We start from the raw sequence: 21,490 nt of genomic DNA, 5'->3' as shown, positions 1-21,490 counted from the left end.
ACTGCTCTGCTGAGAACATCAAGTAAGGAAAGCAAGATGGAGGGGAAAATGCATTTGGGCAGGAAAGGAAATTAAATTAGCAGATTTGGAATATATAAAATGAATTGGAACAAAAAATGGCAACTAAGTGCAGGATCTAGTAATTAGCCGATTCGATAAAAAAAACCCTGGTAAGGATTTTTTTCAGATCTAGCTTTCCACCAGAAAATATTAACAAAGCAGGCATTTAACGTAAAAACAGATTTAGATTTTGTATGTACTTAAGATTTAGACATCATTGTTCATAGCACAAAGCCATTTGCTTTTTTCCAAAAGCCTTCCAATTATCCAAACTGAAATTAGGCTTTGAGGCTTGATTTTATATTTGAAAACAAGTAAGCAACTCACTAAATATTATCAATGTCAATAAATATGACAGAATCAAATTCAGTCACTGTGATGACATCAGTCCCTCAGGTCTTTCTGTGGATGATTAATCCCTGATCTGATAAAATTCTCATATGGTGTAACTGCTCCTGGCAAAATGGAGATGTACCTTTATCTTTATCCCTCCAAGTGTGATATTTGACAATAATATGCTTCTGGCTAAATGCCTATAATATAAGTTACCACAAATGCTAAAGAAAAAAAAAACAAACCTGAAACTCTGAATAAATGGTTCAACTCAGAGCTTTTACCTGTTGATACTGGGAACCAGGTGAATGGGGATACAGTGGGGCATCTTCAGGTGGAGAAGACTCATGTTCATCTGGGGCATCAGGATCATCTGGTTCCTAAAGTTTGAAAAAACCCATTTAATTTACTTTGGTAAAACATATTACAATTATTCTACCCAGAACAAATCCTATGTGGAAGTGATTGTTTCAGACATGCCTGGAGAAAAATTCCACTCCACATTGTCACCTACAGCTTGTACTGTACTACATAAAAACTCCCCTGTAAATATACTACTGGAAATACAGACCCATTCATAATCTACTTTAAGTGTTCAATTCCAGTTCCACATTGCTAATTCTCCAAGTGACAGATGCCTACAGAAACACTAATAAAAGCTGAAAAATACACAGGAGTATGTAACTGAAGTCAATAAAAATATAAATCCGCATTTAGAAAACACTTATGAAATCTGTTGCCTCTTCAATGACCAGAGACTGTTGCTAAGCTTAATTGTTTACAGAAGCATTTTACTCAATTTTTTTACCGAAGTCAAATTAATTCTTTACCTCCTCTGGGCAGAGTTCACAAGCCTTTGCAAGAGTCATTCTAGCACTGTGTGACCTCTCTAGGAAGTAGCCATTTGATGTTTCATTGCTCTGTATTGGTGGAGACCAATTATTGTAGGTGTATTGGGGATTGCCAGTGTATGGTCTACGCTCGAGCTCATCTCCAAGCCATTCTACTGCCCAGGTCCATTTTCTCTTCAAATCTCCATTGCTCTGCAGATGGAAAAGAAACAATTCAAAATTATTTCCTTTAATCTTGAAAAGAGAAATAATTTTCCTTTCTTATACATCAGCTATTAGAGAACAGGCCACCAACCCATCTGCTGCTGTTTTGAAAGAGTCCCCAGATATCCTATACTGCACAAAGAAAACTTCAAATTTGAAATGAAGTCTGTGGATTTGCAGCTGCATCACAGAATCATGAGTGTGAATTTAAACAAATTGCTTTCAACCCCATATACTGACTTTCTAATACAGGAAGGTTCAAATGAGTTGTACTTCAAAGTTGCAATTTCATCAAAGTGATAAAAAACGAATAATGGTGGGGTTTGTTTTTTTAATTGTTAAATTTTTTTAATTTTAAAACCCACAGCACTAGGAAAAAGCAGCAAGAAACAGAATGAAAGGTATCACCTGAAGGATCTGGTAAGCTACAGGACAGTTGCTGAAGAGAGCTACCATGCACTTTATACACTGGTAAGCTCTTTTCTGATAATGATTCTTCGAGCGCTGAATGGTGTCAAATAGTCCATCCCTGTCATCTGGGATTCCCTTAAGTGCATTGTGAATCCTACAAAAAATCAAACCAAAACAACAACAACACTTCAAGTGTTAAAGAGTTTCAGTGTTTGAATTAAGGCTCCACTTATATTGTAATTATAAAAGGGGCAGCTTGTGTTCTGACTTCTGGTGTTAGTCAAGAGGTTTTTTTAAAATCAGAAGACAAACTTGACATATCATATATGTAACATTTTTAGCATGTTTGGTAGTATTTAAACTAACAGAACAAGATATATATAAAAATGTAAGTATGATTAATTCTAATCATAGTAATCAACTGTAACTGGTTAATTTTTACTACTTATTTTAAAAGTATACTGCATTTGCAAAACAGTCCTGTTTAACCCTTACAGTCCTTACAAAACTGGAACAGTTAAATCCTCAACAGAATGGTTACTTACACTTAGTTATGCTTCTCAAAGATGCACTCTTTTACATGCAGTTCCTCTGAAGAGGAACTGGTACATATTTGTCCCTGGGAAAAAGGGACTGGGGCATTCCCTGGAACTAAGCCCAGTTTCTCTGCCTTCTGCTCTCAAACAGGGGGTAGGGAAATTAACTGCCACCCTGAAACTGTGCAAAAACTGAGAACTGACATATTTTTGGCTCTGAAAAAGAAGTCTCAAAGAGCTACGTTCATGGTAGGAAAAGCAACTGCCCTCTTTCCTCACAGCCCTGGCACAGGCAGTGAATAGACTGCAGGCAGCCATGAGCCCAGGCTCCATCCAAAAGCCATGACGAGCTCTACTTCAGCTATTTTAACTTAACGGCACTTGGAACATTATTATCCCAAACTAAGCACCTGAACTTGTCAAATCAAGAAAAATTTAAGAGAGTGGGTCTGATGCCAAGGAACGGCAGCAGTGACCTGGCAGTGCCAGAAGAGGTGGAGCACTGAGGGACACACACACTGCCTGAGGTCAGATGATGTTTGTTTTCCAGGAGTTACAAGACCCCATTTACCATGGACAGTTTTGCTGTTTGTTTGGTGGTGGCTTGTTTTTTGTTTGTTCTTTTTAAAGAGAAGACAAAGATCATTTAAACTCTCTGATTATCACAGCAAAACCAAGAACAGCACCAAACCAGTATTTCAGTCAGGGGATGACTGCAGGTGGCCATTTAATACTCCTCTGCTGAAGCCTAACACAATTCCATACAACAGTGCTACTCCTCAGACTGTAGTCTTGAACATGGAGTGATGTACTTTTCCAGGGAAGCCACACTATAACATTCAACACCCTTCACACCCTGTTACTTTAAATGTAGCATTATCCACAACAACCATTTACTGATTTCTCACCTGCAGTTCAACCCTAAAAATATACTATTTTACTTCATATCCACTTAAGTACGTCCATCCTCCAGCATTCTGTGGACTTAAGACACATCCTATGGAAATATTTGTTTATCAAGAAGAAAATATAAGCAAACTGCATGATATGTGCATTACATACACATATACATGCAAAACTGGAAAGCCTGTGTGTAAAGGGTATTTCTGTCACTTTCCTAAACTGTAATTCCTCTAAAGAAAAAGAAGAAATTCCTACAACTCAGTTGTCACGTTCTGGAGTGTGGTTAAGCCAAACCACCACCCTCCCTGACTCCCTTCTAAACTAAGGCCAGGCAACTGATAACATCCTAAAGGAGCAGTCTAATTCCACAGGTTAAGGACAGGAGTCCACTTCCATACCTTCACTGCACACAGCAAGTGTGCTCTTACTTCAAGTATTTTAAATGTCCTATGAGACACAGTTGGAAATTATTTAGTAAATCCAATACTACCTATAACCACTTATTATGAAACAGTGACACTCTGAAATACTGACAGGTAGCATGTTGATGACATTTATTTTGTGTTATCTCACCTATGTCTTTTATGTAAAACTTTTGAAAAATGGACTGTTATCACAAATAGCCAGTATTTACAATAATTACATTTTTTTAATCTCAATTTTGAAAAGCTTTATTCTGTAGACACATAAAAACTAGGTTTCAAATTGGATTAATATATAATATGTTGAAGTTAAAATTCTCTTGAAATGTGACCACACAGAGAAGACTTATGTAGGAATGCTCTGGTCCCACGTTCACACTTTATACATCCCCTGGCATCACTCTTGCAACTGATGTGCTCCTTAGCAAGACCAGGCTGGGATTGTTTCCAAGAATCAATCTAGGCACCAATAAGTTTAGCCTAAACTGCACATTCTTTTCTATATGAAAAATCTTGGCTTTATAGGACTGCGCAGCAAATGTCTCAATAGTAAGGAAGGTCAAGGTGAAAAATAGTACTTATCTCAAAATTTGTGAGAAAAACAAGAAAAAATGCTTCATTTGTGTGTTTTGATTTAGGATTTATTTAAAACAAACCTCTTAAAGGATTAGTAACAGAACCACTGGAAAAACAATCTGTACAAAACAATACTGAATTATAAAAAGACAGGTAAATACTGACCTGTGAGTTTGCCAAGAGTCCTCAATTAACAGGATTTGCAGAAGCAGATCCAAATAAGGTCGAAGCTCATATGTATATGAATATGCAACCTTAAAAAGGGAAAATGCAGAGAACATAAGAAAGCATTTCTTGAAGCACTGCAGTGTACATGGTGCAGTACAAGAATAAAATTAATACGAAGATTAATTCAAGATACAAGACTTTTTCTAAAAAGTGCTGATTGTGGCGGGAATTTGGGGGGTTGTGGTTTTGTTCAATATTTGTTTTGTCTGTAAATATATTAAGTTATGTAAAGGACAAAATGTTTCCTCATGACTTCCTTATACAATTGATCTGGTGCCCCAAGCATGAGATGCTGAAGAAACTACCTTTAAAAATACCTTCAGAAAAGCAAAATTGCAAAATGGCATTTTGCACTGGTATTGCTACTTTTAGGCAATGTATTCAAAGGTTATCTTCAAAGGTTATCCTAAAATGTAAAATATATGGCTAGCAAAATATCAGTAAAGTGATTTTTATTATGATTCTTTCAAGTGCCAAAAAAAAAAGACATATTGAAATGTGATGTTTACATGAAAAAAAAAAGGGGTGAATAGAAAGATGTCCTAATAGAAGTCAAAAATTTTATTGGGAGTGGAAAAGTGTGACTGACCTCACAGAGATTAGAAAGGAAATATAACACAGACCTTGCTGTGTTATATTTCTTTGCTGAGGTTGAAGCCAAGTATGTTCTGCAAAATTGTAAAAGAGAACCTTAAGAACATACTTGAAATGAATACAAGGGAGATCTTAAAAAATTAGTCTAGCTCTCCAAGTAATTTAAGAAGTTCTTTTATGTATAATGACAGAAAGTCTTTAGGTGATACTCTTGGAATACATAAAGACCACCACGTTCTACTTTCCATCCTTAACACAGCATTCCTGACTCATTAAAGGTTGATTGCTTTCCTAAACTCACAAAAGGACTTCTCTTAGTACTTCAACATGATGTACAGACCTAAGACTGTAAATACTGTCAGAGGATGCCATCTTAAGGAACATTTATTTATCAAGCACCCGTTCAGTATTCAATACAACACTCACATCTAAGTACAGAATCTTATATCATACACATTTATATTCCCATCTTTCTCCTGGCTTTTTATTTTTACCTGCCAAAGTAGTTCACTGAGGACTGTGGAAGAGAACTGAGGGTTCTCCCAACAGCAGAAACGAAGCAACTTGATGGTCTCTTCAGAGTTGCTGCAATCTTCAATAATTTTCTTCACATAACTAGTTCTCACAAACAGAATGTCTGCTACGTTCTGCTGAAGTGCCATTATAGGCTGAGATAAATTAGGATCACCATAAGGGTTGGCAAGTGGGGGATTACCTAGAACAAACAGTTATTACAGATTAAAAGGTACTGAAGTACTCTCAAGTGTAGTCACTCCAAAATATAAATTGGTGTAACTCATCAAAAACAATAGATGGAGAAAAAGCACAAATCCTCCCTTCACAGATGATTTTCTTTGAAAAAAATATCATATGAAATAACTAATTTTCATGATTGTGAAGCTTGACACTTGCTGCCTGAGAGAGCTACTTCTTCCTCTTTGATAAGATTATGCAGTGACAATCAAAGCAGAACAGCTGGAGACATGTTCATATGCCAGAAGAAAAATCATTAGTTTTCCTCAGTGAAATCCTCTTATCTCCTGAATTTATCTGCTTCAGTGCTTGTGTAACACAGCCCAAACCTGTCATACTTTAAGGACACAACATCTATTTACTCCATAAGACAATGTAAAACTGTTCAGAGGAATATCTATGTCAGAACAGTCCCATCTGAATCTCTGGAGTGTACAGAAGTAATACACTTTCGAAAGAATACAAATTAATGCATCTTATTTAGTAAGCTTTGTTTTGTGTAAGGAAAGACTGTTGATTTGCTCCTGATGTTTCTGAATTTCGCAGTGTTTTGATTATTGTTTGAAGATGCCCACAGTCCAAGGGAGAACTTCTCTACCTTAATATGCTGAAGCAAAAAATAACTTTATTCTGCAAACGGTAATCATAATTAGTAGCCAGAATGATGTTCAGACAAAGTAAATTTTTTCACTACAATGTCATGAATACAGTGAATATACAATTATTTTTCATAGGTAGAATATCTTTTCAGTGTAAGCTTCATATAGTGCTCTGGAAACAAACCCAATCAAAACTGCCAAATGATTCTGAAGCTTATTATAGCACAGTAAAATTTTCAGTTCATTAATCTCACTACAGCACATTCTAGCCTATTGACTTTATAGCCTGACACATCAAGCTGTAATGAGTTTGCCATTAAATAGCTTCTCTACAGATTCCTAATTAGGTTTTCTAAAATATGCTTAACAGAACATGTACATATACAGGCTATAAAGTCCACATGGCCCAATATTCTGTCACCATTTCTCAAAAATAACTGCACTCTATTCAGCCACTGGAGATATTAATGATTTACACTGTGGTTAATCAATTTCTAGCTGATTCTTTATCTTTCATAAATTAAAGTGCTGACTTCCATTTGTCGTCTTGAGTGTGAACAAGCACCAAATCATATTCAAGAGCTACCCACAACATTGCAACATCTCTTCATGATAAGCATTATTAGCTATCTCAGAGCCTGCTATGGTGGTTTTCCTGTACAGATTACTTTTATAATCTATTTTTCATTGCCTACTTGCAATAAAAGTATCTTTATGCAACTCTTTACAATGTGCTTAAACTATTCTAAAACCATTATTATTTTGTAATCAACAACCTCCTGCTTTATGAATCAGTTATTTTCCTGTATCTTTAAGGAATAAACCATGCAGCATAAAATACAGAACAGATTTCTGTCCTGGGCTTTTTAGTACAGCAAATCAGTTTTGCTTATGAGAAACAAATTTCTGCCTTTAAATGAAAGGAGTTGCTAAAACACAAAAGGAAAACGTTTTTCCAGCTAATCCACTTTACAAATAATAGCTAACTATGCACAAAAAGACATTTACTGATCCAGTCAGTTAATCTAAGGAAAACTTAAAATCCACTGTACCATTGATAGAAGACTGCATCCTCGATGACACGTTGCAGCAACGGATCAGTTGTGACACGACTGTGTACAGCTTCCCCAGTTCAGCATACTGGTATTTAATTGGAGGGCCTGGACCTTCATCCAGAGCCACAAGCATGAAGGTTGCAGGAACATTTAGTTTCAGAAGTTGTGTCTTCTCTGCTACACCTTTACGGGGCAGGGAGAAAGAAAAATACCTTGTTTCTGGCACTGACAATACCTGATTTTTAGAATTTTTTTAAAACAAAAAGAACCAGTGTTTACACGACTCGCAACTTTTCACTTCATGGGTTTTATTAAACCATCACTTATGCTTCCTGAGGAAAAAAATAATTAAATCAATAAAGATGCACACGAAAATTACGTTCAGCTGAAAAATCACATTGAAGCAGAGTTGTAAATTACTATAATTTCTTCACAGTGCTCATTAGCACTTAAGTAACTCACTAGTAGCATCTGTGTTAAGAGCAAAACCTCAGAGAACTCTTTTGGACAATGAATTCATCCTTTTATTTTGAGGGCCAGGATAGGATAAACATCCCCCCCATTGTATGTTATGTTATTTTCCCATCATGTCCTCGACAGATCAATTAGAAATGTTCGAAGTTTGTAACTTGCCATACGCTGCAATAAGTGTAAATAAGCAAAACCAATGAGAAAACCTCCAAAATTAACCAAAATCCAAGCCCACCAGAAAAATCCAAACATAAACCTAGTTTAACTGCATGAATACCTTGCACATACTACACAAGTACTTACCAGGAAATTCCCTATGTCCCTTCTGATCCTATATTGTGTTTCTTATTTTGGTTAAAAGTCACAATTTTCCATACCTTTCCAAGCTTTTTCTTATTCTAAAATATAACTAGACCTTCCCTTCTATCTTTCTGATAAGAAGGAGGAATCTAAGAGCTTTTATTTATGGTATTTTTTTGATTATGCTAGATAGTTTTGTAGTTACATCTTTTGTAGAACTGAGCTCTCGCTTTGATATTGTAATATAATATAATGTAATGTAATATATTATTTGACTTCTAAAAATGTCAGACAATTTAATCTTTTACAGAGAACTTGGGATGCTGCAGGAAAGATGTTATTGTGGCTTTTAATGAATGAGGTCTACATCAATACAGAAGCCTTCAGGTAACAGTAGTAAGACAAGCACAACTGCTTAGCACTGTATTTCCAGGTTTATCTTTGCAGGTAGATTGTGAAAATTATCAGACTCACAAATAAAATTGTATTTTCCCTGGGTTCTGAATGCTCTCCTGCTTGGAGACCTCAACTGTACTGACTGACTATGAAAAGCTAGTAAAGAAGAAAAGAGAAGGCAGAGCAGAAGAATTGCATCTTTCTTCTCTGTATTGACTTTAAGTCCACTCTGGGGGTCATGGTGGAACCTGCCTGACAGAGAATGCTTTGGTAGACAAAGTATATGAAAGCAACAGATGTTACAGGTGTAATTAGATTAACACAATTGTCCAGATTAATTTTACAGATAGGAAATTAAATTCCTTTTAAAGTGTCTACCTACTTGGAAGAGCTTCCAGAACTCTTGTGTCTGCGTGTGACAATCCCATGTGGGAACTCTGACATAGCTACCTTTGGATTGATACACTTGATTAACACTTTAGCCACAAAGTAATCCAACATTTATAACTTCCTGCAGGAGCTGATAAACAGCAATGGTCAAGGACTTTTTAAAATGTTACCTAACCCCACCCTCTCTCAGAAGGACACAGTCTTATTGCTCCCACCTTCCCATGTTTATCTTCCAAGGATGGTAGGAAGACTAAAGCCCCAAGCTCCAAACTGGAGGAAGACAGACGCTCTAGGGAGCATTTATACGACATATAATGATAACAATCTACTTGAAGATGGAAAACTGGATTCTCCTGCTGTTACACCTCTGTAAATGACCATTAATCAAAAACCAGTTTATTACAGTGCCATGAGAAAAAGTGTGTGCAGTGTCCTTACCTAGATTGGCATACATCACAAACAGGTTGAAATACTGCTGCAAGTGGCGCCCGTGTTCAGATACTTCCCTTCTTAGCAGATTTAGTACCGCTCTCAGTAAATGATCACTTAAACTTAAGTTATCATAAGCCTATTGAAAGAAAAAGTTTTAATGTCAGTGGTTGAACATATCTTTATTTAGTTTATACTTTCTACTACGACAGAAAACAGAACTGGTTTAAAGGTATGGGATCCAGACAAGCTCCAAAATACCAGCAGTTGGTTAATCTTCTGTACCTCACACAAGACAAACAGACATACAGGGAACAAGACTCCCATCACTCAGTACCATGTTAAGTCCAGGAAATTATGCAAGTAGAGAAGCTTTTAGCTGAGTTTTTTCTCCAACAGCAGATAGGCTGAAATAAGAAACACACGTGCAGTTCCACTGTCAACTTCACACACTCAGACAACCAAATCACCCCTACAGGTGTATCTCTAATACTTCATGAAACACAACACTGCTAAAACCTATGTAACTTTAACTTAAAACAAATTCTTTAGCTGGATATAGCAGTGATAACATTCTGAGAAGGTAAGTGGAAGTGTACAAATCAGAAGTATCTTGCTGTAGACAGTAAAAACATGATTGAGAAAAGGCTCAAAAAGGTTCATCTTCTAAATTTTAATAGAGTCCAAATAAAAACATTGTTATGACAAGTATTACATTAAGTTATAGGTTTTTTTTTTGTTTGTCAGTTCTAGGTGTATAAAACTAGGCAACTCATTGCCTACTCCTCCTCAAAGTTACAATTTTAACTGTTGCAGGATACAGGATGAAAACTTAGGGAACTCCTGCAGGTTTTCAGTTATATTATTTTTGTTTGCTTTTTTGTGGGGCTTATTTACTTGTTTAAAATTCTAAATGCAAAGCAAGGGTTCACTTCTCTACACATTACTTTAGTAAAAAAGCCACTATTTCACACTTGCAACTCGAAGTTCTCACTGCTGAGTCTTCACAGAGATTTACAAATGAGGGGGAACTGAACCCCTCTGACAGCATCTCTCTCACAAACTCGTGGAGTTACATCATGCTGTAGTGCAAAATGGCCTGCAGAGATTTCCAGTCAACACTGATGCATCTACTCCAGAATTTATTTAGCATTAAATGCTTATAAATGAAGAAGTAAGAATAAGTTGAAAAACCTTTTTGTTTGAAGATTAAATACCTGACTGGAAGGTCCAGGAGAGGCAAAAGGTGATGGACATGGTCCGTCTTGCAATGAAAAATGTGCAATAAATACTATAAGTTTTGCAAATGCACCCCTCACTTCTGCACTAGGGCATTCCAGAAGGTACTCAGAGAAGCGGTTTGAAACATTAAAAAGGACATTGTGTGCAAACCAAAAGCGTACATTCTTGCTGTGACGAAGGAGGATGCACAGTGCATCATACCTGAAACAGAAAATGGCACAACTGAGATTATGACCACATGTAGATATTAATGAATTTGGCAGATGTGTTCTTTTGCAGAATTTCAAGAAATCACATGTTAAAGGTGATTCCCAAACATTAATGCTTCCAATTACATAAACTGTACTTTCTAGAGTGATGTTCTGTTATGTGCAATCACAAATTAAAGGTACACTCAATTAAAACCTAACATTTAACTGAAGCATTTTACTTCTGTTATCTATAAGAACTAACTAAAGAACCCCCAAACTCCTTACTGCTCAAAGGAGGTCCTATTTTGGCAGCCACTCTTCCCTCTGTACTAGAACTGGGGTAGAGGGTGAGCAGCAGAGAAAACAAGGTGGATTTTATGAGCTGGGTATGAGACAGGTAACTAAATATGCAACCTAACAGGAATTCACACTCTCATTTACAGATCTAAAAAACACACAAGCCAAAAAAACCAATACCCAAAGAGTAAAGTATCTGTTTCAGACAGGGCCTTGCATGAATCTGTCCTCCTTCCTGCAGTAGTATTTGAACTCTTCCTGATGTCTTAAAATAACTGGAGTAACTCAGCTACTCTGGAATCTGCTATTGGAGATATGTATTTGCCCTGTATTACAAAACTACTTACTAGCAGCTGGTAAACTACTGCTCACCATGAATACCAGATTTTCTCTTCAGTTTGACCAGTAGTAACCCACACTTCTCCCTCTAGCACAAAATAACTGAACTTAAAGACTAATATGTTGTGGTGCAGTGAGTATAATTTGTCTTGTTTGTTGTACTATGGCTTTGAATTACAGGCCCTGTAGCAATGTACACAAAGTTCTCTGCTAACAGGGTCTCAGAGACTATACACATTACACAAACAATACAAATATAAGCTGCAACAATAGATTCAAACCAGCTTTGTTCAAAACTACTCAAACAATGAATAAACCATTCTGAATTTGTCAGAAAACATAACCTGTTAGTTTTGTGCTACCGATAGCTTCTAGTCCTTTATTTGTTTTACAAGACATACAAAAGGTAGATTTAAGCTGTGTCTGAAAATGAATTTTGAAGATGGTCACCTCAGGAAGTTTATTTTAAGGTTCAGTTTCTTCCCAGTATTTTCTGTTTAAATTTTCCCCCCTTTTCATGTGCACCTTCACCACACATTTTGTGAAGAGGAGAAAAGAAGACAGACCACATACACTTTTTACTATCATAAGTATCTAAAAGAGATCTTTTAACAGATATCAAACTTCCAAAATTGTAAGTGTTGTTAAAAGACAAGATACCAATCACTAGCAGGGCCACGGACTATTTTCTTTGTATGAAATCCTGTGGTGAAGAGAAATCTAGCAGCAAGCTGAATACTAATCATAGTTATTTCTTCTGCTTCAGGCAACAGATGATCTTGTCCTAAAGAAAAATCAAAATACTCACATGTAGACAAAATAAAAGCAACTTATAATAATGTAACTGATTTTGTCTAACATGGTGTTCCAATTTTAACAAGAAACTTGATCAAAACAGCCTCTATCTTCTATAAGGCATCATTTGAAAATGTAAGCTTTAAGACAGGTACCTGGATGTTAACATATCTCTGATTCTAGAAATTCAGCATCTCACCTTGAGAACTGTTTTCAGCAGAACAGCCCCCAAACTTCAGTAGTTTAACTTGACTTAGTACATAAGCTGAGTAACAGCTGACAGCTTATCAAAGTATTTTTTCCTAAATATTCTGGCAACTTATCCCTTATGAACAACTCAACAGTGGATGTTTAACTGCAGAAGTCCAGGAGGACAGAGTATTCACAGCAGAACACACAAAATTTTCATTGGCTTGACAAAATATTGACCACACGAATCAAAACTCTTCTTGCAAGAAGTTAATCCATAATTATCACAGTAACATACTAACCTGGAGGAGGATTTAGGTAGACACTATTACAAGTAAGCAACTTCTTTATGAACTGGAAATATTCCAGGCTGTACTGCATCCGATTGTGCATGAACTGCACGTTCTGCTTCCTCACACTTCGCTCGATGGCTGATGGCATTTTAATCTGATGGGGTTTAGTGGTGATAGCTATTTCTGAAATATATTTTATTAGTTCATTGTCTTTGTCTATTGTGTCCATACGTTCATAAAAAAGAATGTAAGCGTTCCACCACCTCTTCTGGCGTCTGTAGGACATGCGCTTCATCATGTGATCAAACACTTCTCCCATGTATTCTCCACCAAAACACTGATTTTTCATTTCTTCATCGTCATCCATTTTACACTCTGTCACATCTCCGTCATCAAATTTATACCACCGGTTCTTCTCACCGTCTCCACCATTCCTCTGGATGATGTAGGAGTAGTAATGTCCGCCGCTGGCCTGGCCGCTGTGCACAAGCACACCCACAAGCCTGTATTTTGTGCTCCCAGAGTGTTCGTTTTCCGACTGTTCATTTTGTATTATCTGATTTTCAGGATTCACGTCATCCCCTTCCAATTTTGCTACACCTGCCACCGTGTAAGGCTCCATGTCCAGTTCTCGTGGAAATTCAAAATAATCATTGAATTTGATTGCACATTCCCTTTCCCAGTCATAATCAAATCGTTTCAACTGGATGGCAAGAACTGGAGGCAACTTCTTAATCAACAAGCGTTTCACTGTATCAACCTAAAAAAGGACACGAGCAGCTCTTTAAGTTTCCATTCATATACTATCACCAAATACCAAATTCAGTAATCAAAGGGTGACTTTTTCCCCCTGAACACGAACTAAGACTGAACTTAGTACAGCTGTAACATCACAGTTGTACACAAATTCAAAACATAAGGAATCATTACCTTTTTGTTGCATTTTTCACAATGATACGCATTTGCACCTTCCAATAAATCTCCTTTGACGTACTGTTCCAAAGAATCAAGAAGGTTTTGGTGATTTCTTATATCTACATTCAGAGTTGTGAAGGATTCCTCACATTCATACCTACCAATGAACAGGCAAATGCATGAGAAAGATAGAAATATGTTCTATTTTCATGTTTTACATGTGCTACAGTGTGAAAGCAGTAAAAAAGGAATTGAACTCTTTTTTATTTCATTCTTCCTACAATTACATTACAATATGTGCACACTGTATTTTTTTCATCTGCACTAACTATAGTTACTTTATGAAGATCATAAAAATGACTTGTATGTCTCAAGTTCACTGAAAAGATCATGGAAGTTGATTTTTTTAGCACATCACATTTTTAAAGCAGCTAAAGTAGCGTGACAGACTCTTGGCAAACCAAGCAAGTAGGAAAGCACAGAGAGCAGAGCAGAGCACTTTTCCATTGCTAATCTTTACAGTCAGGAATTAGACTGATAAACACAAATACTGTATCACATCTAATGACAACAGTTCAAAACAGATTCCAATTAAGCAAAGAAACAAACAAAAAGCCTTTGTATTTTCTATCTGAAAAAAAAAATGAATAGCTGTCTTCATAAAATCATTTTGCATATTTATGACTGCCTTTGACGTACTGTGTTCTAATATAACCTTCAAACAAATGTCTAGCAATGAATCAGCAATGCTTGAGAGACAACCAGTTGATACATCTTGGAAATATGTTTTTGTTTTTAAAGATAAAGAAGTGATGAATAAATTAAAAAAGTGGCATCAATTCCAACATAATCCTGAAGGGCTTGTTCCTCTGACATGCAATCAAGCATTCAAGGATGAATAAATAAATATTTAGAAACACTTCCACTAACAGTAATATGCATTCACCTATTAAATAACTTACAAAATACAGAAATGCTGTTAATTTGTCATACCCAAATCCACAGTTTAGTTATCATCAGTTTTCTCCTCCCTAAACTACAAGCAGGGTAACATTTTTATTAGTAAGTACAATCATGCAAATCCAGTAGAGTTCTAAAAAGATAGGCAATACTTTAGGATAGTACATAATAACAGGAATGATTGGTAACTCTTGTTGCTTCAGATCTGTATTTGCCATTTAATTACCCACTGCATATGAAGTAAAATCAGTGCTTTCATTTATCTTGCAATATTTTCAACTTAATTCTAGTCACACATTTTAACCCATGAAACTGAAGACGTGCCACTTATAAATTCTTCTAATTCACACATGAGCTCAACCGAAGCTGAAAGATTACCACAGTATAATCCATTTGTATCATTTTCCCCTGTATTTTAATTGCTAACTGAAGGCTCTAGTAAATAGCAAACTTTCACAATAAAGAGGATTTGCAACAGCAATGTGCAGAGATCTATATTTTTTAAGAACCACACATGAGCTGAACAGTAAAGAGGCCAACTGATAGTGAAATAAAATCAAACACAATAATATAAAAGCAACTGCTGAAAAAGAACAAGTTCACCATTAGGTCATCCTGAGTCTTACATGCAATTTTAATCATCCACCTGAAAAGGGATATATGATGGGATATATAGGGATAGGTGAAAAAGTCTAGGGAATTACAACTTTACAATGTCTGCTTCTATTCCTTCACTAATCACCATCACCAGTGAGCTACAGACTTGCAGTTGGATTTGGTATGAGTGTGTTTTTACATATCCTGTATGAAGCTGAAATTCAGTATTCACATTTAAAGTTAAATACAAATACAGCAGAAGCCTTAAGAAAAAGATTAACCTTCTACACCATTCTTCTTAATTACAGGTTACATTGTGAACATGAACAGAGTTTACTCATTGGAACTAAAGACTCACACTTGGGTCAGCTCTAAACACACAGTATGGAAGACTGAAGACAGCGACAGTTGTTGGCCAGGTCTTAAAATTTTCTACATTGCATTTGGTCCCTAAATTGTTTTCACTTTTAACATGAAAAAGCATTATCTTTTTCTGCCCTGATCAATACACAATGCTTCACATACAATCTGCAAGGTAGAAGCAATAATAATTAAGAAGGCACTTGAACACAAATTAAGGCTATAAAAAAATAAGAAATAAAAGTCTATTAGCTTTAAAAAAAAATCCAACACCCAAATCACACAAAAACCCCACTCTTGACTCTAATCACTTTTATAAGAACACAAACATAGGTGGTTTTCCTGTAAAAAAAGGAGAAAAATCTTAAACACTTACCGATGTGGGCATCCTTGACAAATCTTCTGGTCAGCAAAGGACCCTCCTAAAACTTTACTTAACATTGCTGGATGGCCCAAAGCTTTTAAAGCTTCATCTAAACTGTCCACCAAGGAATTAAAAAATTCTAAAGCATCATGTTGTTCACGTAGATTTACAGGTTCACCCCAAAGTCTGAAAATGAAAGCACAATCTTGTCAAGTATTTTTTGTTTTGTTCTTCAACAACTGCTTTTCTAAAAAAAAAAAAATTATTCAAGCTATTAATCCCTTCTTACTGAGGGAAACTATTGGTTTTTGATGTAGTATATCACCTGTTACTCTGTCCCTAATACTTTCTGGTAAGTAAAAAAAAAAGCTTTTGTGTGTAACTTTACACTTAATTCAGTCTCAATATCAATGTCAAGAACTGCTAAAATTCAAAATAACCATCCTGATGTAAACTTTGGTTTATTAACAGACTTTTACAGAATGGTGAGAAGGTAGGATAACAAATACAGTGCTGCACAAGTTCTGCTAATTTATACCTTACATCACTGCAAATCACATATGCTTTACATCACCACCATTTCTGCTACTGATGCAGTGAACAAACATCAATACTAAATTTTCTACTTACCTAAATTGTTTCCAAAACCCTCTTGGTACATAGTACTGTAGCCTGGAAGCTGCTAAATGACCAAAAATTACTTGGAGATGCCTCAAAACTCCAATATTGTACTCTTTCCTATCTTCTGTTTTACTCAGTGCTGGTTTGTCTTCATACTGATGTGGGTACCCAAACACATCATCTCGTGGGTCAACATTGCTCTGAAAAGCAAAAGAAAATTTGTGCCATTAACACTGATACGTAGCTGGCTCAAAGCTTGTTGTATCTCTTGTTTAATTTGACAATCTAGGATGTTTCATACTCTCAGCTGAAAAATCAAATACTGTCTTTGTATGCATTAACAACGTTCTGGTGGCAGCAATAAGACACGTTCCTTTCCAGTACAGATCCATGAGGAGGAATTCTGCAAACCTTGCTGCTTGGATCTTCTGAACTGCCCCTCTGGTAGTGAGCCTAGTCAAGTAAGAAATATTATGCTATTTTCCCCACTGCTATCAGTGGAAATCAGTGATTGATTAACAACTGAAATTTGCTATAACCTTTTCATCAAAAAAGAGTTACTAGTTAAAGATAAGCCAGTTCTACATAAATAAATTTACCTCATTGTCCTGCTTTTCATCCCCAGACATGTCATCATCTACATCACTGCCTGTGCCTTCAATGGCAAGAATCCCATTCCTGATGGCTGGAATCATGTACAGCTGCTGAATGACAGAATTCATGTAACAAGTGGCACCAGCATTTTTTAGCCCTACAAATCCCTTTGGTGGTCGAGGCCCAACAGGTGGTAGATATTCCCATTCTGTAAGAGCTTCACAAGCTAGAAGAAAAAAGCAGAATATGATAAGGGAACTATTTTGTTATAAAATAAAGAGAATATCAATGCAACATAAAGGGCAGTTGCATAGAATTGTTATTAGTCTGTATCACACTGCAGTTTAATAAAACAAACGTTTCACCAGAAAACTTAACTGCTAAAATCAACACAACTTCTATGAAGGACAATTCTATTTGCAATCTTGACATTATATAATTTTCTTCTATTGCATAACTAAAGAGGTGTCCAGGCAAAAATTCAAGTCTATTTAGATATGAAACAGAAGTCTTTCCTCAATACCACCAAGCTTCTTAGTCGAAGAATTCAGTTGAATGAATCTAGAATATATAATCAATTTATAAGCCTTTAAGAAATTTATAATCCTTTTAAAATCATTTAAAATTATTTCACTTAAGCCTCACTTTCCATTGCCAGGATGGGAAACAGTTTTAGGAAATGCTATCTTTATGACTTGTGAGGGATCTGAGAGAGAAGACTCGGGAGGAAAAAATATGTATCACATCTCTTCAGAGTACATTTATGATCACAATTTCCTAGCTAACCTGTAGCCCTGTAGTTTTAACACAAAAAATTCTGACATAAGAGAGCATGCATGTTTGCAAGCAAACTTGGTATATGAATCACACAGCATGCAGAGTTCATACATGTGTTGTCTCCTCTCTCTGACCACGGAGATGTGGTGTTCTATCATGCTTACCAAATACTGGAGTAGAAGGAAATGTAATGAAATCCTTCTAATTGTGAAGTGACAAGAAACACACTACTTCCCAATAGAAAAGGGTGAAGAAAAAAGGATGAGGCAGAGGGGAACACCATAAAGCTGCCCTGTTCATTTATTGAGATGGAATTAAAAAGGAAGAGACTGAAAAATCTCAAATGACTCACTGATGGCACCACCTGAGCAAGTAGCACTGCCACTGTGAGGGGTAACGGACAATTCCCTCCTTGGGACACTATTTTTAGTTGCTCACAGTTTGGTTGAACCCTCTGAGTTTAAACATTCTGTTAAATCACACAATGGCTTGGGCTGGAAGGGACTTTTAAAGATCTTTTAGATCCAAACCCCTGTCATGGGCTTCTACCAGACCAGGTTGCTCAGGGCCCCATCCAACCCGGCCTTGAACACTTTCAGGGATGGGGCATCCACAACTTCACTGGGCAACCCACTCCAGCATCTCAGCACTCTCATAGTGAAGAATTTCTTCCTTGTGTCCAACACAAATGTACTCTCTCTCTCTCAGTTTAAAATCATTGCCTCTTGTCCTGTAACTATAGACCCTGGTAGAAAACTCTCTCTTTCTTATAAGTCATGTTTAAGTAATGGAGGCCACAATAAGGTACCTCAGGAGCCTTCTCTTCTCCAGATAGAACAACCCCAGCTCTACCAGCCTTTCCTCCCATATGAGTGTGGGCTTGCTTGGTTTGATGGTGTTTGGATTTTTACTTATTGTTGGTGTTGAGGTTTTTTTTCTTTTTTCCCTTTCCCTGTTAATATTACAGCCAAAATGGTTTCGTTATCCCACTCAGGGCTGGAGAAAATATTCTCCTCTTTGTTCACTTCTAAGAAAGTCTTATATACTTTTTACTGACAACAAAAATCCATGTTAAAGTATGAGCCTTTTGCCATCTTTGTGAAAATTAGCTCAAGTTTCATCTGACTACTAGCTTTTGAAGCACTAATCATTATCATGGCTAGGCTTCGCGAACAAAGATTTGGGGAAGCACTAATATTGGCAAGTTTTTATACATACTGCAATTGCTATAATCTTTCTCCAGTGAGAAGGAGAAAGCTCCTTCAGTGCAGAGCAGTGCTGAGACAAGGCCAAAACTGAGCGAACAAATGCTTGAAAAAGGACTATGACAACCAGAGAATGAGTTCAGAACTAAAAAGGGAAACAGGACAGTGGACCTGTGTCTGTGTGTGGAAAACGATGACAAATTAGGTGAGCAACCAAGAGACTGGCACTAAAGCTGAGCCAAAGATACCTGATGAGGTTCTGGGATTGGTTAGGTAGAGCCTGAAACGATGAGACAGAAGTAGAAGATACAGAGAGAATGAGGTTCCTGGGAGCTGGCATGGACAAAGGGGAGTAGTCAGAGATTGGGACAGGAAGGGTCAGACAGTGTAAGTGGCTGGGGTTGGAATTTGGATGCAACTATGTAATGCAAGTCAGTACATTTACTGCATAAAGAAGAACAATAAAGGCTACACTGACAAACTTTCCTAGATTCTGACATCCTGATTTTGCAACATTAAAAGCAGACACAAACCACAAACTAAAACACTCAGCATTTGCTTCAGTGCATAATAAACAAAACCTATACATGATATATATATTAAAAAGTAGAAAATAGATAATTAAAAGTATTACATACTAGTGATTGCTGTACCTATGTAATACATTTCAGTCAACGTGTCTACTATCTGTTTGAGATTTCGCACACATCCAACTGCTAGTGCAACTAGGAGCTCAAAGCCAGCATTAATAGTAGCTGGTGAACTACAGACTGGTATGGCCTGCTCAGCAGGCAATTCTCCATTTCTCATGTATTGTAGGTAAACATTGGATGCTGGGAAGATGAAATCATCTATCAACTCCTGAAAAAAAAAAAGAAAATAAATCACCTGTTACCACGGAAATGCACACAATTTTATAAGAGTGTAAGAGTTATTACGTTAAATGAACGTCTGAGAACCAAAGGGGTACTTAAAAAAAAAGTGAGTCAAAATTGAGACCAACACTATAATGAGCTTTTAAATTTAGAACTGAGTAACTCCATTCTAAAGTGGTTCCCTGCAAACTCACCTCCCCACTGCAAGTTAAAAATAAATTTGTACTATTCTTGATCGGTAAAAAATTTCTCTTGCCAAACCAGTATTATCTAAAAAGCTCTCTATCAATTACTGCTGAAAAAAACCAACATTCCTGCTGTATAATATCAGAGGTACAAAGAAAACAAGTCTGATTAAAGAGGTATTCAGATGTGATGCATTTGTTCAAACCTGCTATAAGTATTAATAGCACTAATTAAGAACATGTGCAGAAAAGACAATACGGAGTAACAAAGGAAAACAGTCCTGTATCCAGCTCACTATCCTAGTGTGATGTTTGTCAAGTACTGGAATACAGTAAGAATGAGAAAGCTAAGTACAGTTTATGAACAAAACATGTAATTTTCAAAATTATTTTTAAAGAAAACACTGAATTCCAGAAGCACTTTTATGGATACAGACCACAAGATGCAAAGCTTCCTTTTTACTTACTTTTGGGTAAAAAAAGACCTAACAAAAAACCAAACACCTTTTCTCTCCCCCCTCAAAAAACCCCACCTAAAGACAAAAACCCCTCACTGGTCAAAAAACTTCAACTTACTTTAATGAGATTAGCACCTCCTTTTTCACAACCAATATGGTATTTCTTCTCAGGTGTCTGGAATGCTAACAACTCTTTTGTTACTCCAAGGTGACCCTCTAAAATAGTTTCTTCAACACCTGTTTCCCCTGTTCTTTTTACTTCATCCTGCCAATTTAAGAGAAAGGATACTCCAAGTAACACATTTACCAAGCTTAAAACTGTACTTTACAACAAAGTAGCAAAAAGCTAATTACTGGGAATAAACTGATCCTAAGACTTACCCTAATCCTCTTAAGCCAGTCAATTTCATTATTGAGAAGAACTTCAGCATTGGGTACATTAATATTACTGTTGTAAGCATAGTTAAGAAGATGTCTTAGGAGAGTGAAGTAGTCTCCAGAATGCTTAGCTCTCTCTCTTGCAGTACTCTATGTAAACCAAAAACAAATGATAGAGAATTCATACATTCTTCTACTTACAGTGCAACACCAACACATCTTCCCTAAACCTGGCAGTAAACATGAAAGAGAAGTAATTTTTAACCCTTCAGAAGTTTACAATTGTATTTAGTTGTTAATGAATGAATACTCGACTATTTTAGTAGCAATTTCTATACCTGAGT

At 36.4% G+C, this 21,490-nt stretch overlaps 1 protein-coding gene across 5 annotated transcripts in view; it reads right to left on the bottom strand.

Annotated features, from left to right (window-relative positions):
* USP9X (ubiquitin specific peptidase 9 X-linked) overlaps positions 1-21,490 on the bottom strand; it is a 106,707-nt gene that overhangs the window by 8,197 nt on the left and 77,020 nt on the right. For 3 of the 5 annotated variants that reach the window (XM_051811650.1, XM_051811646.1, XM_051811648.1), the window contains 17 exons: positions 21,150-21,296; positions 20,887-21,033; positions 19,889-20,111; positions 17,274-17,494; positions 16,684-16,874; positions 16,066-16,239; positions 13,788-13,929; positions 12,867-13,617; positions 12,241-12,364; positions 10,729-10,954; positions 9,521-9,650; positions 7,523-7,708; positions 5,613-5,833; positions 4,462-4,550; positions 1,857-2,013; positions 1,224-1,436; positions 678-773 (listed from right to left, as the gene is read on the bottom strand). In XM_051811650.1, the coding sequence (XP_051667610.1) occupies positions 678-773; positions 1,224-1,436; positions 1,857-2,013; positions 4,462-4,550; positions 5,613-5,833; positions 7,523-7,708; positions 9,521-9,650; positions 10,729-10,954; positions 12,241-12,364; positions 12,867-13,617; positions 13,788-13,929; positions 16,066-16,239; positions 16,684-16,874; positions 17,274-17,494; positions 19,889-20,111; positions 20,887-21,033; positions 21,150-21,296 (3,438 nt within the window). The remainder of the gene's footprint in view (positions 1-677; positions 774-1,223; positions 1,437-1,856; positions 2,014-4,461; positions 4,551-5,612; positions 5,834-7,522; positions 7,709-9,520; positions 9,651-10,728; positions 10,955-12,240; positions 12,365-12,866; positions 13,618-13,787; positions 13,930-16,065; positions 16,240-16,683; positions 16,875-17,273; positions 17,495-19,888; positions 20,112-20,886; positions 21,034-21,149; positions 21,297-21,490) is intronic. The other 2 variants (XM_051811647.1, XM_051811649.1) reach the window with 1 other exon arrangement.

The sequence above is a fragment of the Manacus candei genome, unplaced genomic scaffold (genome assembly GCF_025592945.1).
Source record: "Manacus candei isolate 608988 ecotype Guabito, Panama unplaced genomic scaffold, ASM2559294v1 h1tg000083l, whole genome shotgun sequence".
Lineage (NCBI taxonomy): Eukaryota > Metazoa > Chordata > Aves > Passeriformes > Pipridae > Manacus > Manacus candei.
The sequence above is the reverse complement of the archived record's forward strand: the minus strand, read 5'-3'. Positions and strand labels throughout refer to the sequence as shown.